The 17,012-nt window shown below is 36.6% G+C and overlaps 1 protein-coding gene across 12 annotated transcripts in view; it reads right to left on the minus strand.

Moving 5' to 3' along the window:
• Positions 1–17,012, minus strand: part of PPP1R12A (protein phosphatase 1 regulatory subunit 12A) — a 148,333-nt gene that overhangs the window by 7,805 nt on the left and 123,516 nt on the right. For all 12 annotated transcript variants that reach the window (XM_082351558.1, XM_082351560.1, XM_082351566.1 and 9 more), the window contains 4 exons: positions 14,111–14,176; positions 8,658–8,674; positions 7,257–7,392; positions 5,212–5,316 (listed from right to left, as the gene is read on the minus strand). In XM_082351558.1, coding sequence (XP_082207684.1) covers positions 5,212–5,316; positions 7,257–7,392; positions 8,658–8,674; positions 14,111–14,176 — 324 coding nt within the window. The remainder of the gene's footprint in view (positions 1–5,211; positions 5,317–7,256; positions 7,393–8,657; positions 8,675–14,110; positions 14,177–17,012) is intronic.

Consider the following 17,012-nt stretch of genomic DNA (forward strand, 5'->3'; position numbering starts at 1 on the left):
TAAAAGAGATGTAACTGCAATAAAGATGGGGAAAGGGAGAGGACCACAGTAACTCTCCTCTACTGGTATTCAAAGAAATCACACTATTCAGGAGTAATACACAGGTGTAAGCAAAGAACAGAGAAAACAGGATTTCTACTGAAATAATAAAGAGTTAGAGGAATGCTTAGGAATACAATGGTGTCCACAGTTCTCATCGTTTATGTATCGTTTTTCCTCAGGTCTTTACAGTTGAGCCGAGAGTAAGGATGGGTGAGTACTATGGAACAAAGCCAAAAATATCCTAGTTTTCCCTCCGATGTTCAAGCCCTCTCTTTTCCTACACCAGGAAGAGTGGCTAACCTTAGTGCTCAGATTCCACGACCTTGACTGAAATGTACTTTGGACCAGGTTGTGTGACTGTATGCATGCAGTCAGATCAGTAAACTGGCCTTTTTGTCCTCTCTCACAGCTACCTTAGTCTTGCTCACTCCTTCTCTAGAGTTTTTTTTCCCAATCATCCATGTTCCAAAGTTGGTAAGAAGGTTCATATCCACTGTCACATATAAGAAATCCTAGCCATAGAGCTTTTCTTCTGGTAAGCTCAGGTCTCATTTTTTTCTGCTTCTTGTACTATGCAATCAACTAAAGTTGATAAATACTGAGATCTGGGGGGTGAAAAGAACCCTTGGGGTTTTAAGCCACATGCTGCACTCAATACCAGAGAGCTGTGCATATGGGTATTGAGCACAGGACCAGTTAAAAAACAAGTGCTTAGTTCTCATTTACATTGACCTCTGTTCATACATCTCCCTTGGGATTCCTGGTCTATTTGCTGAAAATGAATTCATCAAAAGGCTCATTCCCCAGAAGCCAATCTGCTGAATAACCAATTTAAAAAATTACCAAACATGGTTTTGACAAATACTTAATAAGAATGCTCTGCTATGATCATTAACCACAAAATATACTTAAAAAAACTCTCTCTACATACACATATATGGTTCATCACTGATTAAGCACAACTTCACTGTTTATTTTGGTGATTTAAAAAACATTTCTTGGGACTTCCCTGGTGGCGCAGTGGTTAAGAATCTGCCTGCCAATGCAGGGGACATGGATTCAAGCCCTGGTCCGGGAAGGTACCACATGCCGTGCAGCAACTAAGCCCGAGCACCACAGCTACTGAGCCCACATGCCACAACTACTGAAGCCCTCGCACCTAGATCCCGTGCTCCACAACAAGAGAAGCCACCGTAGTGAGAAGCCCGCACACTGCAATGAAGAGTAGCCCCCGCTTGCCACAACTAGAGAAAGCCCACACACAGCAACAAAGACCCAAAGCAGCCAAAAATAAATAAATAAACAAATTTATAAATAAATAAATAAATAAATAAATAAATAAATAAAATAAAAACCATTTATTCAGGGGACTTCCCTGGTGGCGCAGAGGTTAAGAATCCACCTGCCAATGCAGGGGACATGGGTTCGATCCCTGGTCTGGGAAGATCCCACATGCCACGGAGCAACTAAGCCTGTGCGCCACAACTACTGAAGCCCCTGCACCTAGAGCCCATGCTCTGCAACAAGAGAAGCCACCGCAATGGGAAACCCGTGCACCACAACAAAGAGTAGCCTCCGCAACTAGAGAAAGCCCGTGTGCAGCAACGAAGACTCAACTCAGCCAAAAGTAAATAAATTAATTAAATAAATTAACAAAACAAAACAAACATTTCTTTATATAATTTTCTCTTCTGTCAACCCTTTCAACATTCATATTTTTGTATCATCAGGGCTTGTAAACCAAGTTACTTTTTGACCCTTTTTTGCACAATTTCTTTTTTAACGTTATAGTATATAAATAAAGATCTAAATCATGGCCATCTAACTTGTTTTATTTATTTTAATTTTTTTTTTTTTGGCCACACTGCACAGGTTGCAGGATCTTAGTTCCCCAACCAGGAATTGAACCCGTGCCCTCAGCAATGAAAGCACGGAGCCCTAACCACTGGACTGCCAGAGAATTCCTAATCTGTTGTTTTAAATGATTTTGTTTTTTGTGCTTACGCTTTCTGGAAAAATAGAAGTTAATGTATTCCCATTGCTTACTGTTAGAAATCAAATTCAGAATTTCAAATAAGATCAGACTTTCAGGGATTTTCCTGGTGGCGCAGTGGTTAAGAATCCACCTGCAAGGCAGGGGACACAGGTTCGAGCTCTGGTCTGGGAAGATCCCACTTGCTGCGGAGCAACTAAGCCCGTGCGCCGCAACTACTGAGCCCACATGCCACAGCTACTGAAGCCCACGACCTAGAGCCCGCGCTCCACAACAAGAGATGCCCCCACTCACCGCAACTAGAGAAAGCCTGTGAGCAGCAACGAAGACCCAATGCAGCCAAAAATAAATAAATAAATTTTTAAAAAGATGAGACTTTCAGCTAATTCTGATATACTTTTGATGTTTTTATTTTATTTTTAATTAATTAATTAATTAATTAATTTTATTTACTGTTTTTATTTTTGGCTGCGTTGGGTCTTCAGTGCTGCTCGCGGGCTTTCTCTAGTTGAGGCGAGCGAGGGCTACTCTTCGTTGCGGTGCGCGGGCTTCTCATCACGGTGGCTTCTCTTGTTGTGGAGCACCGGCTCTAGGTGGGCATGCAGGCTCAGTAGTTGTGGCTCACGGGCTTAGTTGTTCTGCAGCATGTGGGATCTTCCCAGACCAGGGCTCAAACCTGTGTCCCCTGCATTGGCAGGTGGATTCTTAACCACTGCGCCACCAAGGAAGCCCAACTTTAGTTAATATTTTTGGTAAATATTCTAGTTAAAGCTGTTAAAATAACAATCGGTAAACCTGGTGAATTGACATTTGACAAAATAATTATTCATCAACTGGTTTCTGGTAAATTAACCTATTTCCCTCCCTTGGAGACTGTACAGGAAGTAGGGTGGCTGGGTTAAGGCAGGATTCAAGGATTCTAGAGTCCTTGGCTAAATACTATCACATAGACCTAAACTTCAACTTTAATTATTTTGGCTGCGCTGCGCCTTTTGCACGATCTTAGTGGATCTTAGTTCCCCAACCAGGGATTGAATCCGGGCCCACGGCAGTGAAAGCACGGAGGCCTAACCACTGGACCACCAGGGAATTCCCAAGATTAATTCCTAACAGGATGATCGTTCCCTTGGAAAAATTCCACGTGACTATCAAAACTGCCACTACTATGTCTATTCATGAACAGTTACAAGAGAAATGTTAAAAAAAAAACAACACATCAGGTGGAAAGATTCACAGTAGACTTAAATGCTCAGGATAAGTAACTCTAAAATTGAACAAAAAGTTTAATGTCCTATCAGTTTTACTTTTACATATATCCCTAAATTTTTGAAATGACATTTACATAGTGTAAGATACTAACTTTGAATATTTACTCAATATCTCATACTCTAATTACCCCTCCTATTATTAATTCAGTATACTGGGCATGATACTTAGAATGCCTGCTAAGGCAGAAGCTGTCATACTCTTTAATGCAGTGACTTATTTCCCTGGCCTCAGTCAATGGGATCAGAAATTGGTACCTGACCCAAAGGAAGCTTGCAATAGTTGTCCAGTGTCCTATGAAATGGTCACTAATAGGTCCATGGGCACTAACAGGACTGCTTCATGTTGATGATAACTGGCTAATTCTATCAGTTCCCCTCTCTTCTAGAGTTTGAATGAGAAACATATAGGAAGAATTAGATGACAAGAGAGTAGGCAGAAAAGCAGAGAAACATAGAGATGGCAGTAAGCAGTGGAAACACAGATTAGCTGAGTCACCATAAGACAGAATACTACAGTAGGGAGCAGTGGACATTTTTATTTAGAAAATATTATGACCAAATCTCTAGAGCTGAAACTATTTTCAGGGAACTAGTTATGATATTTTGCAGCGGCTCACTAAGCTCCTAATGCAACCTGAAGAATGATGACATTCCAGTTCACCATGAAGCCTAAGTGTAAGACGGCAAGTCTAAACTTGTGTGACAGTCCAAGTTTTTATGACACCTCACTATGAAACGTGTTCTTGTTCTGCTGTACTTCACTGTGTATCTCCATAGTAAACCCTCATTACCTGATGGAATCTGAGTCTTCATAACCTCACAAGGTTAGCGTGATACCTGCAATTTTAGCACAGTCTCCACTGTACATAGACAATTGCTTCACAACGTAATAGTGGTTAACAACAAAAAGGGACCTGGTAATAAGTGTAAGTTCAACATAGAGAAGTAATTTTAAAAATTATGAGAAAGATGAGTATAAAAGAATGGTCACAGAAAGTATGCAGTCTCATTTATAGAACTGAAGATGCCATTTTAGATCAGTGTCTTCAAACTGCATTCTAAAAGTTTAGTGCAGAAATGTGTTTATGCTAGAAAGTCTTATGTTAAAATTAAACAAGTTTGTTTCCTTAAAGATTACAGGACTTGTTAGAGCCTTTAACATATAAATAAACCCTGTAAAATCTCCAAGATATAGAATATATAGTATTTCTCAGTTTCTTGGATCACAAAGCTCTTTCCTGTTCTTTTTTTTGTTTTGAAGGGGGGCAAGAGAAGGAAGAGGGAATGTGCCAGAACTATCTCCCAGAACTAGTGTTTTATGAAAAAAGAGCTTGGGAAACAATTCTTAGATCATACACATCCTAGATCATATGTACAAGGCTGTGAGTTCTGCTTGGCTATCCTAGTTTTCTTGTCTAAAATTATCTCTGCTAGGTTGTTGCACAGAAGGAAGGTAAAAGGAGTTATGACTAAAATTATCTTCTTCCAGAATTATTATGTCAAATCAGGTTTTTTTGATTAAACAGGAAACATTCATAATGAATAAAAATTATTATACAAAATTTTATGGCTTTAAGAAGATTCTGTATAGATGCTTTGCCTTGCTACATTTGGTATGCTGGAAATAAGCATTTAAAATCCTTCATGTACCACAACATAGGTATTAAAAGGCTTAAAAATAATTTGACTTTCTACCGTAAGGCTATATATGTCCATATTTTAAATTTACTTTAGAAGAAAGTAAATTATCGGTAAACTGTATTATCTTGATTCTGTCCTATTAATAAATAAGCTATTATCAATAACCAAACTTATATCTAGAACACAAGAGAACATTTCAATGCAATTTTTAGATAGAATAAATCACAGCCATTACCTTTAGAGTAACAAAGAGAAAAAGGTACAAACCTGGGTGGCCTTTTCCAATTGTAATTTAAGATCTGTCAGTTCCATATTTGTATCATGTAGCTGTGCTTTCAGCTTTTCATTTTCAGCTAGAATTTGTTCATAAAGCTACACAAATTAGGGGAGAAGAACAAATTACTTTTCTGCTTTTTTACTATTTTAAGAAGATTTCCCATTGATTACTTTACAATATTAAAACAGAAAGATTAATGTAACATATGAACTATTAAAGAAAGCATTAAAAAATATTTTAATGCTTTGTGGTCTCAAGACAGAAATTTTTGGTTATTCAGGTGTATTTGTCCCACATAAACTCTTTAAAAATTAGTTCTGGTATTTAAAATTTATTACTTCACTGAAAATCCTGACTTTTCAGTCTCCATTAAAAAAATTCAGTTATCTGATAAAGAGGGACCACACAGCTGCACAGTGACCACAGCTGGAGTTAAGGAGCATTATGATTTTTATTTGGGGTCTGTGAGCTTTTCTGCCTATCATTCACTCTTTAAGTCCTGATACTGAGATGGGAGTATCAGTTGCATTTATCATTATACTTGTATTATTTTTACTAAAGGTGAAAGGAAAGTGAAATATTTCTTGAACACTTTCATAGCACTTGAATCTACTACTTCTTTTTTCCTCATCTCTACTACTACAACCACAGATGTCTACAATCTCTTACCTAGACATTTCTATTATTAGAATTGTTCTCCTGACCTCTCTTTAATCTGTTTTATACAAAGCAGCAAGAGTTAAATTTTCAAAATGACAATCTAATAATTTTCATAGGCCAACCACTCCATTAACCTCCATACATTAAAAACCCTTGAATGGCTTCCCAATGTTCTCAGTATAAGGAAATCCTTAAAACAGCCTGTAAGGCACTGATGGTTTGGTCCCAGCCTACACATCTGTAGGTGCAAATTCACACCACCATCCCCTTCGCTCTACTAGCCATACTGAAAATATAATTACTTCAATACATCATGTACCCTCCCACCACCAGGCTGGTCTGTGTGCTTGCCCTTCTCTCCATCTGGAACACTTTTCTCCCATTTTTGCCAGTTAACTACTAATCGTCCTTCTGTTCTTGGCTGAAGTGTTACTTCCTTAGGAAATCTATCCTCAGGCCCCGTCACTTTCTTTTGTTACATACTTTTATAAAACTGTTTCTTTACTTCAGGATAATGGTTTCAATTTAAAAAGTATCCATTGATTTGTATCATTATATGATAAGGTCTGTCTGGAAGATGCTCATAAGAGCCGGGACAGGATCTCCATCTCCACTGCCCATGAGCAGAACTTCACTACTAATTTAAGCACAATTCAGTGTTCAGTTCTTTACTGAACGAATGAATCTTATTCCTAACATAAACTGACCCCCTACCTTCCTTTGCTTGTTGATTTGGCTTGTAAGAAAGTGGGTGATTCAAATAGCCGCCAAATATCTGGGGACATGTACAAATACCACACACCTTTTTCCTCCACAACAAACTTCATTAGGTTTATTCAAAGCTTACAATATGAAGAATCATGATCTTCAGAATTCTAGATTATTTTGTTGCCAGGACTTATTTCTTAATTAGTTCCATCCTTAATCCTTAACAGCACTTGAACTATCACAAGTTTTTCGGTTACCTAGGAAATACTATATTGTCCTGGGAAAAGCTATATTCTTTGTTTGGCTGCTTCCGATTAACAAATAAAGAAAAGATTTCACACGCGCACACACAACACCCTCCCTCTACCCCAAATCTACTCAGTGCCCCCTTTCAGCTCAACCACAGTATTACAGTACTGGCCTGAGAGACTTAAATGTGCAGGAAGTCCTGAGTACTTTCCCTTTTCCTTCAAATAAACAAATAGCTTTTTATATTCTACTTACCATTAATTGCCAAAACTGAAAATTTAAGTAAGTTATTTCAATAAACTGATTTAATTATGAGTTTCCAGGAGTAATATCCAAACATAAAAAACTCAACAAAAAGATTATTTTTAATTAAATATAAATAAATAACCCAGTACCTTTTTTTTTTTTTTCCCAGTACCTTTTTAAAGTCAGTTGAATCATCCTTTTCTAGCCTGCTACTGTAAGGTTTTCTTTCTTCTGAGTAACTGTATGATCCAGAGCGACCCAGCAAGGAATCATACCGATCACTAGCTGATGTAGAACTGATTTCATATCTTCAAAAGATGAGTTTGAGTCAAAATCTTTATTATAGGCTTTCACAACTTACATTAACATGCATCCTAGTATATTTAACTAGATATTCCAAAATAGTAGGTAATATTCTCCTTCATCGGTTATCTAATTAACTTTCATGATATATAATAAATAAATGGGAAGTTATTTTTAACACTAATTTCCCTTATTTGAGAAGGGGAGTTCAAAATCTCTATATCTGAAAGTCAAAACTGGTTTTACATCATGATAAATTATTTCAACAATTTTAAACTGTACATTTCCCCCCCCCACATTTTAACATCTCTAAAATCAGAACAAGGCTTACAATTGATGGGTATTATAGTTTAACTGGTAGCACTTTTCCTTTTTTTAAGTGGCATAAAATTGTATTTTAAAATTGGTAACATTTTAGATGATGAACTAACTAGAGTCTATCCGAAGTGATAGATAGTACTATGCCATTTTATATAAGGGACTTGAGCATCTGTGAATTTTGGTATCCACTGTGGAAGCCAGGGGGTGGGGGGGGGCAGGGGAGGGCAGATCCTGGAACCAATCCCTCAGAGATACCGAGGGACAACAGAACAGTTTGTCCTAAACAAGAAGAACATATCTCATTTGAAAATGAGGATCCTCTTATTATCTAGTTCTGAATTTGGGTTACTTTTTCTGATAAATGCTACTGCCTCTACACTTCAATTCAATAGAATCATCAGTATATAAAAATTTGTTTAGTTTTACAAGGCTTTGGTTAACAATTATGGGCAAGAGGAACAAAAATTAGATTCAAGGATATTGTGGAGGTTCTCTGAAAAGATGAACAATTTGAGCTAGATGACACTTCTAAAAAATGTCTTCATTGGTTTTCTTTTATCTGAAGCAGGGATAAGAGAGAAGATTCTGAATACCTAGTGAAATAAATTTCTGGTGGGTTTCATCAGTCTCTGATGTGAATAATGAGATGGTCAGTGTTGAAGTAACTTAGGATGGTTAGGAAAATTAAGAAAAGTTATCACTGTTGCAAATATCTGAGAAAAAATCTTTCTTAGTGACTTACTGTAACTATTGAACTAGAAGTAAAGCCACTGATAAAGAAAGCTATTAACACTTATCACGTCATCTAAATATCTATAGATTTTTTATTATTAAAATAATTCTACCAACTTAAAAAATTCATAAATATCTAGCAACATATTTTTAGAAAGGATAAAAATGAGAAAAAGGTCAGTAAAAAAAAAAAAAAAAAAAAAAAAGTAAAACATACCTGGAAATGGAATCCGTCTATAAAGAGAGAAAAACATAAGCATAACTAAATTTTTATGCTTTCATTAACTTATTGATTAATCAAGAAAATTTAACATCAATACTATTTTCACACTATTAAACTAACACCTATTTATTATATACACTTTAATGTAGTTGTTCTTACAAAGAAATTCTAGAACAGTCACTGTATATTTCTACTTGTCTGATACTATACGATTACATTTGCCAATTTATAGTCATATTTTGTGAATTTCTACAAAATGGCACATTATTTTTTTAATTAGAAGGAAAAAAAAGAGAGACTAAGACATATCCATTACTTACAACCCGCTTAGCAGGAAAAAGTAACATTTATATTAAGAAATGCAAGTTTATTACGGGACATCTCAAAGCAATTATCTTTCCCATTTTTCTGTTTTTGAGGCCATCAGAGACAAACAAATGAATGCCTAAAGTATTTTATGTATGACAGTATATACATATTTTGCTTAAAATTTATTTTCTGGAAATCCAGCTACACATTCCTTCAAAGTTTAGCAATTAAGGGACAGGAAATTATAATTAATTTTCTTAAGCAAGTGGTATGCTATACTGAAGTTCCAAAACTCTTCTTATCTAAATGGTGAAATGATTAATAGGATAAAATCGTCTTATTGAAGTCAAAGAATTTTTTTGGGGTGGTCATCTTTAGCTCTTTCTCTTTCTATTGAAACACTCACTTAATCTATAATTTTCTATAAAATAAATATTCAGAAATGGTTAAATTTCTGAATTTAGATATTTATACTTACCCTTGAATGCACTGTGAAATTACTGGGTTCCTTTGGGACTGTCTGAAGTCTCATTCAGACTAAAAATGTCCTCCTAAGTCTATTTAAGTTTCCTTTGCACAACCAATTTCTTACCTGCTTCCTATTTTTTTGATGTAATGCTTTACTTTATTGATTTATTCTTTAGTTTTATAATAATGAACAATTTTGAAGTTAAATTTCAATTTTCATATCATTCAAATTCATAAGCTGCTAAAAGAGTAGATTTTGAAAGTTCTTATCACAAGAAAAAAAATTTGTACTTATGTGTGGTGATGATGTTAACTAGACTTACTGTGCTAATCACTTCACAATACACAAATATTAAATAACAACTTTATACATGTGCAATGAACATAATGTTATATGTCAATTATATCTCAATTAAAAAAAAGAGCAGAAACAAACAAAAGATATTATTTATCCAAATTCAGGAAACTAGCCACACATGAAATAAAATGTATACATATCAAATGAAAACATCACATCTCACCTCACAGTCTGCACTCTGGCTCACTGATTTAAAATTTAAGAATAAATAAAAACTCCAAGTAGTCACAGAAATCACTCAAATTCTATTTCTTTGCCTTTAAAAAGCATGGTGCTAGTATTGGTTATGTTTTATATTTTAAAAATTGTAGTAGAAAGCACATAAAACAAAATATACCATGTAAGCCACTTTTAAGAGTATAGTTCAGTAGCGCTGACGATATTCACACTGTTGTGCAACAGCTCTCTAGAATTTTTTCATCTTGCAAAACTGTGATTTTATACTCATTAAACAAATCCCCATATCCTCCTACCCCTAGCTCCTGGCAACCACAATTCTACTTTCTGTTACCCATGAGTTTGAATACTCTAGGTACCTCATTTAAGTGGAATCATACAGTATGTGTTTCTTGTGACCTGTTTATTTCACTTAGCATAATGTCCTTGTGGTTCCCTGTGTTTTAAAATTATTTTTCCAAAGTAAAAATGCCCTTTAAGTTTTTCTGATTACAGTACCATAAGCTCATATAAAATACCACAGTATAAAAAGTTCCTCTATAATTCCCCATCTCTCAAACGCCCTAGATAACCACTGTTAATCTTTTCTGTATACATATCTTTGTGAACACATAAAATATCTATCCATGCAAATACATTTTGATATATTCCCAACTAATAGACAATTAGGATGTTTTCAATATTTTGCTTCAAGAGCCATGCTGCTGTTAACACTTTAGACTTGTCTTTCCAAACTTAAGTCATTTCCTTGGGAATAAATTTCTCAAAGTGGAATTGCTAAGCTAAAAGGCATGAACTTTTTCTCAAGCCTTCAGATTTGTACTGCTAAACTGATTTCCCAAGAAAACATATTAATTATAATCCCAAAATCTTATATGAAAATGCCTATTTCAATACTAATCATGCCAAACCTAAGCATTATTAACCTTTGCCAATTTCACTTTTGTATTAATTGTTGTTTGGTTATTAATGAGAGTAATGTAAATGTATTTTAAGCTTGTTGGCCATTTATATTTCTTCTTTTGTAACATTTATAAATTTATAAATTTCATGGATTCTGCCTCTATTTTTACTGTCTTTTAAATAGTACAAATATTAATATTTTAAATGTTACAAAAGAGGGCTAAGCTTATTTACTTTTTAAAAACTTATTTATTTATTTATTGGGGCTGCATTGGGTCTTCATTGCTGCGCACAGGCTTTCTCTAGTTGCGGCAAGTGGGGGCTATGCTTCGTTGCGGTGCAGGGGCTTCTCATTGCGGTGGCTTCTCTTGTTGTGGAGCACGGGTTCTAGGCGCACGGGCTTCAGCAGTTGTGGCTCGTGGGCTCTAGGGCACAGGTTCAGTAGTTGTGGCACACGGGCTTAGTTGCTCCACACCCTGTGGGATCTTCCTGGACCAGGGATCGAACCCGTGTCCCCTGCATTGGCAGGCGGATTCATAACCACTGCACCACCAGGGAAGTCCAGCTTATTTACTTTTAACTGAGCAAATGTGTTTCAATTTTAATAAGGGTGTCTTTTATGCCATTTTCTAGCTTTACATGTTTAAATAATCAAATCTGCTAATCTTTTCTTTTTAGTTTCTTGCCTTGGTGTCTGTCTTACTTAAATTTTTGATTTATTACTAATGTTCTTCTCATGGTAAAAGTTTTATCATCCAATAGTTTAATGAAAGCAAATTATAATAACCCAAGCAACAGAAGCCCCATTTTTGGAAATAATGAACCATATTATGATAAAGTAATTCAAATTTCATCTTAATTTTAATTTATATCCTGAAGGTAGCTTCACAGGTAATTCAAAATATTTAACAACTTTTTGGCAACTTACAATTTACTTTGAAGCAAAAAAGTATATGCTACAAAGCCATTTTTCAATTTGGTGAACTGGGATTCTATAAACTGAATACAAGTTTTGTTATCAAACACACTTTTGAGGTAATGATAACACTATTTCAGAAAATGCACCGAAGAATTGTGTTGCTCATACTTTTTCACAGAAAAAAAAAGGGCTGATGCTACAAATTTTCATAAGAGAGCAACGTTTACTTAGTGGAAGCACTTTTCTAGTCTATTGTAAAGACACTATGGGTTAGTGTCTTAACCTCCACTCTTCCTTTTCCTCATGGTACAGCAGTCATTAAGTTTAGATGAGATGGTATGTAGCCCACATTAGCAGCAAAACGGCTGCAATATATCAGTGGTAGGCCTTGTCTGACATAGAGGGTTGCGTAATATAACTGAATTATAATAAATTCTCTTTGTTTAATCCAGTTTAAGCTGGGTTTTGCATTACTTGTAACTGAAAAAAATGCTAGCACAAAGTAAGATCGAAACAATCCTCTATTTAAAATGAACAAAAACTATTTAAATTGTTTGGAACTAAGAAAAATTTTCTTCATAGAAACAATATTCTACTCAACCTTAATGTATCTCATGTATAATTTTAACAGTAAAACTTAAATACAACATATATCAATATGCTTCAAAATCACAACTTTGTAAGCCAGAAAATCTTTCCCCTCCTATCCCAGCTTGCTGGGATGGGGTATCTGGGTGATATGGCAGTGAGAAGTGTCAGCTGGAGATGGATTACTAACTCCTTTGCTTTTGTTTACCTGTCCATTGTTTTTCCTTGAAAGATGGGAGTTCACAGTGTACCAATGGGCAAGGAAGATGATGGACAAGTTTACAGAATATAATAAAGAAGAGACATAGGTGAAATGGGGGAGTGCTGACAACTGATAGGCAAAGGGTTTAAAAATGACAAAACTTTTGCCCTGCAAATAATTTACCCTTGTTAGTAATTAATTCCTCAATCTGTCTGGCTATCTAAAGGTAAAATAAAAGTAACTTTTGGGTCAAAATAGGCCCTAAGAGTAATGTCCAGAGTCACCTAGCACAGAGAACCAACTTCTGGGCACTTCACATTATTGTAGATCCCTGCGACTGAAAGTAATTTTAACAGCTTTATGTAGGAACGCCAAGTCAAAATGAAGAAAATATGATCAGAATACCATTTCAGGCTAGACAGTGCTGAGTTTAAAACAGTAAGACTAACTTATGTTGTACAGATCTACCCTTATGTGAATAGAGCTCTTCTAAGTATGTCAGCTTTGTGCACAGCTAAACAAGAGGGAACAGAGGGGCAAAAAAACTAGTGGGAAGAAACTTTCATCATTTGCTAGCTATGCAACCTTGTCATTCAAACTTGCCTTAGTTTCTTCATCAATACTGAGGGGGCGAGGTGGGGGGGCTTTTCCTGAACATTATTGGGAAGATCAGCTGTGATAATGAATGTAAAATCCTTTAGAGACACTACATTTCTAAACAAATGTAAAGAAAGTTAAAATGACCTATTATCTTCTCCAAAATACAACTTCGCCACTTACAAAACTAAAATCTGGATCTGGTAAGATATGCACTACTTCTGGATATTCTTTAGATACTTTTCTTTGGTCAAAGGTATTACAGGTAGCCCCTGCTTTTCAAAAGTTCGTTTACGCGACTTTGCTTTTACGAAAAAAGGCAAAAAGTGCAAACAGTACTCAACATGTTTTACAGCAAGCCATTATAGAGGCAGCACACCCTCAGCAGCAAAAGAGCCACCGCCAAGCTCCTTCCCTGGGAACTACACTCAGTTTAAGCTGCCACAGCTTTGGACTGTGTCTTTGAGCACCGCGATTTATCTCAATTCATCTCTTGCATCCGGTAGCAAGATGTGTCCTAAGGTAATTCCCTCTTCACTTTATGTGGCTTACTGAAGATTATGGAACACTCTACTTTTGGATAGCAGTGGAAACCTGTATTCTCTTCTTTGTTTTTTCTTTTCAACTTTGAAGGTTAATTTACATACAATAAACTACATCCACTTGAGTACACAGTTTGATGAGTTTTGACAGTTGTGTATATCCAAAAAATTACCTCTACAATCAAGAGACCAATGTCTCTAAAATACTCTTTGTGCCCCTTTCCAGTCCCTCCATGCCTGATTCCAGAAAACCACTGATGGTCTATCCCCGGCAGGCAGGTACAGTGTGCAGTAACTGTCTGACGTGAATAAATATAAACACAAGTAAAAAGTAACCCTTAAAAAATAGGAACACTTCTAAATACAAAAAATAATGTTATTTACCTGAGTTTCTTTCTTATTGGATCCCTCTTCTGTATCTGATTGTTGTTCTTGTTCATTTTCATCACTCTAAAATAGATTTTAGAAAAGTAAAGATAAATTTCAAACGGTTAATATTTAAATACATTAGGGTTTTTGTAATTTAAAATGACCCTTGAGAAAAACCTAACAGGAAATGGATCAAAAGGAAAACTTTTTAAAGTGTGACTTTTTTTGCCTTATTTAGAGGAAGCCTATTTTGTCTGCATGGTACAATATAAGTAGGTTAGCGTATATGGTGAAGAAAGACCATCTACCTAACATTCTGATTTAGGAAACACATTTCATGTGTTTCATGCTAAGCTGGAGGCTTAGCATGAAAAAGATGATACTCAATTTTATATTGTAATGTTACTGCATGTACTTTAATAGTCAACATAGATACTATGTAGCTGCTCAACTATAATGAGGCAGCAAAAATAGGAAACTCATTAAGTAAGAAAAGCTCTATTCTATAAGCTTGGCAAGATTTATACAACAGTCCTATTATATTTAGGTAGTTCAGCTACCTAGAAATTTTTTGGGAATTTACAGCACACCAAATAGAAAACTAAGGTCTCAGCAGGCTAAAAACCTAGACTCCCAGACAATAGGAATATTCTACTAGAAGGCCTGAACATCTCAGCAAACCATAAAGGATTGAAAGGAAAGGGAAATTTGCAATCAAACATATCTGGCTCAGGCTCACTATAAAAATACCACAGGCTTTAAAACTAAATCATCCTATTTCACACTCGTACAGCTATTTTCAGCTCTGTGACTTAGGGTAAATTTATTAAAAAAAATTTTGAGCCACAGTTATCTCCTCCACAAGTGGGGATAAAAACCTTATAGAATTGCCCTAAGGATTATAGAGGATGTTTGTACAAACTATCATGTGGTACCTAGCAAAAATGATATGTGAAGTTACTAAGTGAACGGGAGAAATCAATGCTGCTACTGCCAGTATTACTTATTAATATAAATGTATTAATTCCGCAACATGAACTAATTGTCTTTTTTTTTTTAAATAAATTTATTTATTTATTGGCTGAGTTTGGTCTTTGTTGCTGCACGCGGGCTCCCTCTAGCTGCGGCGAGTGGGGGCCACTCTTCCCTGCGGTGCATGGGCTTCTCATTGCGGTGGCTTCTCTTGTTGTGGAGCACGGGCTCCAGGCATGCGGGCTTCATTAGTTGTGGCTCGCGGGCTCTAGAGCGCAGGCTCAGTAGTTGTGGCTCGCGGGCTCTAGAGCGCAGGCTCAGTAGTTGTGGCTCGTGGGCTTAGTTGCTCTGCGGCATGTGGGATCTTCCCGGACCAGGGCTCGAACCCGTGTCCCCTGAGTTGGCAGGCGGACTCTCAACCACTGTGCCACCAGGGAAGCCCGAACTAATTGTCTTTATGCGTTACTGTTTCATGGAAGAACACAGGAACTGGAAATTTAAAAAGTGGGGAGGGGGAAGAGTAGCCCCCACCTGCCACAAATAGAGAAAGCCCGAGCGCAGCAACGAAGACCCACCACAGCCAAAAATAAATAAATAAATTTATTTAAAAAGAAAAAAAAAAGTGGGGAGGCTCAGAGGTCCTGAAAAGTAGTAACTAAGAAAAAAAAAAAAAAAAAAAGGAAACCTAATAATATAACAGAGTAAAAACTCTACCTTATCTTTGACAGAGCCCTTGGTTCTTTTTGTATATTGTCTGATATAGGTTCAATCATGAGGCCATGAAAAGGGAAGGAGACTTGTGCTGATGGTTGATTAGAATACAATTCAATGCAAGCTCAAATTAAAAAGATGAGTATTGCCCATATGGACCTCAGGAAGAATTCTTATAATGCTGGTTAAGTGTATGACTCCAGAAAGTGGATTTTTGAAGGGATAGCTGGTGTAAATAAAACTGGGGAAAAATAAATACTATATAATAAAGCTTTGCCTACTAAACCCCTAATACATGTAAGTTATTAAAAAGATAATTTTTAAGTAGTAAGAGTTACTATGTTAAGGTGCTAAGACTGTGAGGTTTTATTTTACTCTTATTAAAATGTTACTGGGCAATCAGTGAGAATCAACCAGGCATCATGTACTTCCTGACAGAGGACAAAACACCCTGCCAAGAGAATACTGAACCAAAATCTGATCATTTCTCTACCTCAAACTACCAATTTATAGGAAACATAAAAAGCTACATGACTGTGTTAAACTACAGTTCAGGGATATAACCCAGTTCATTCAAAAATAACTGTAAGAAAAAAAGAGATGGAGGACATAACTGATTACAAGAGACTTTAAAGAAATAACTAATCATAATGTATGGTCCTTATTTGGTTCCTACTCAAATCAGAAAAGTATAAAATTAGAACAGGGACTTCCCTGGTGGTCCAGTGGGTAAGACTGTGCTCCCAATGCAGGGGGCCCGGGTTTGATCCCTGGTCGGGGAACTAGATCCCACACGCATGCCACAACTGAGAGTTCACATGCTGCAACTAAGAGTCCTCATGCCGCAACTAAAAGATCCTGCGTGCTGCAACTAAGACCCAGCGATGCCAAAATAAATAAATAAATAACTATTTAGGACTTCCCTGGTGGCACAGTGAGAATCCGCCTGTCAATGCAGGGGACACAGGTTCGAGCCCTGGTCTGGGAAGATCCCACATGCCGTGGAGCAACTAAGCCCATGTACCACAACTACTGACCCTGCACTCTAGAGCCCGCGAGCCACAACTACTGAGCCCACACCCCACAACTACTGAAGCCCATGTGCCTAGAGCCTGTGCTCCATAACAAGAGAAGCCACCGCAATGAGAAGGCTGAGCACCGCAACAAAGAGTAGCCCCCGCTCGCCACAGTTAGAGAAAGCCCACGCGCAGCAACCCAACGCAGCCAAAAATAA

The sequence above is a fragment of the Balaenoptera borealis genome, assembly GCF_965194805.1.
Source record: "Balaenoptera borealis genome assembly, chromosome: 13".
In the NCBI taxonomy this organism is placed as follows: domain Eukaryota; kingdom Metazoa; phylum Chordata; class Mammalia; order Artiodactyla; family Balaenopteridae; genus Balaenoptera; species Balaenoptera borealis.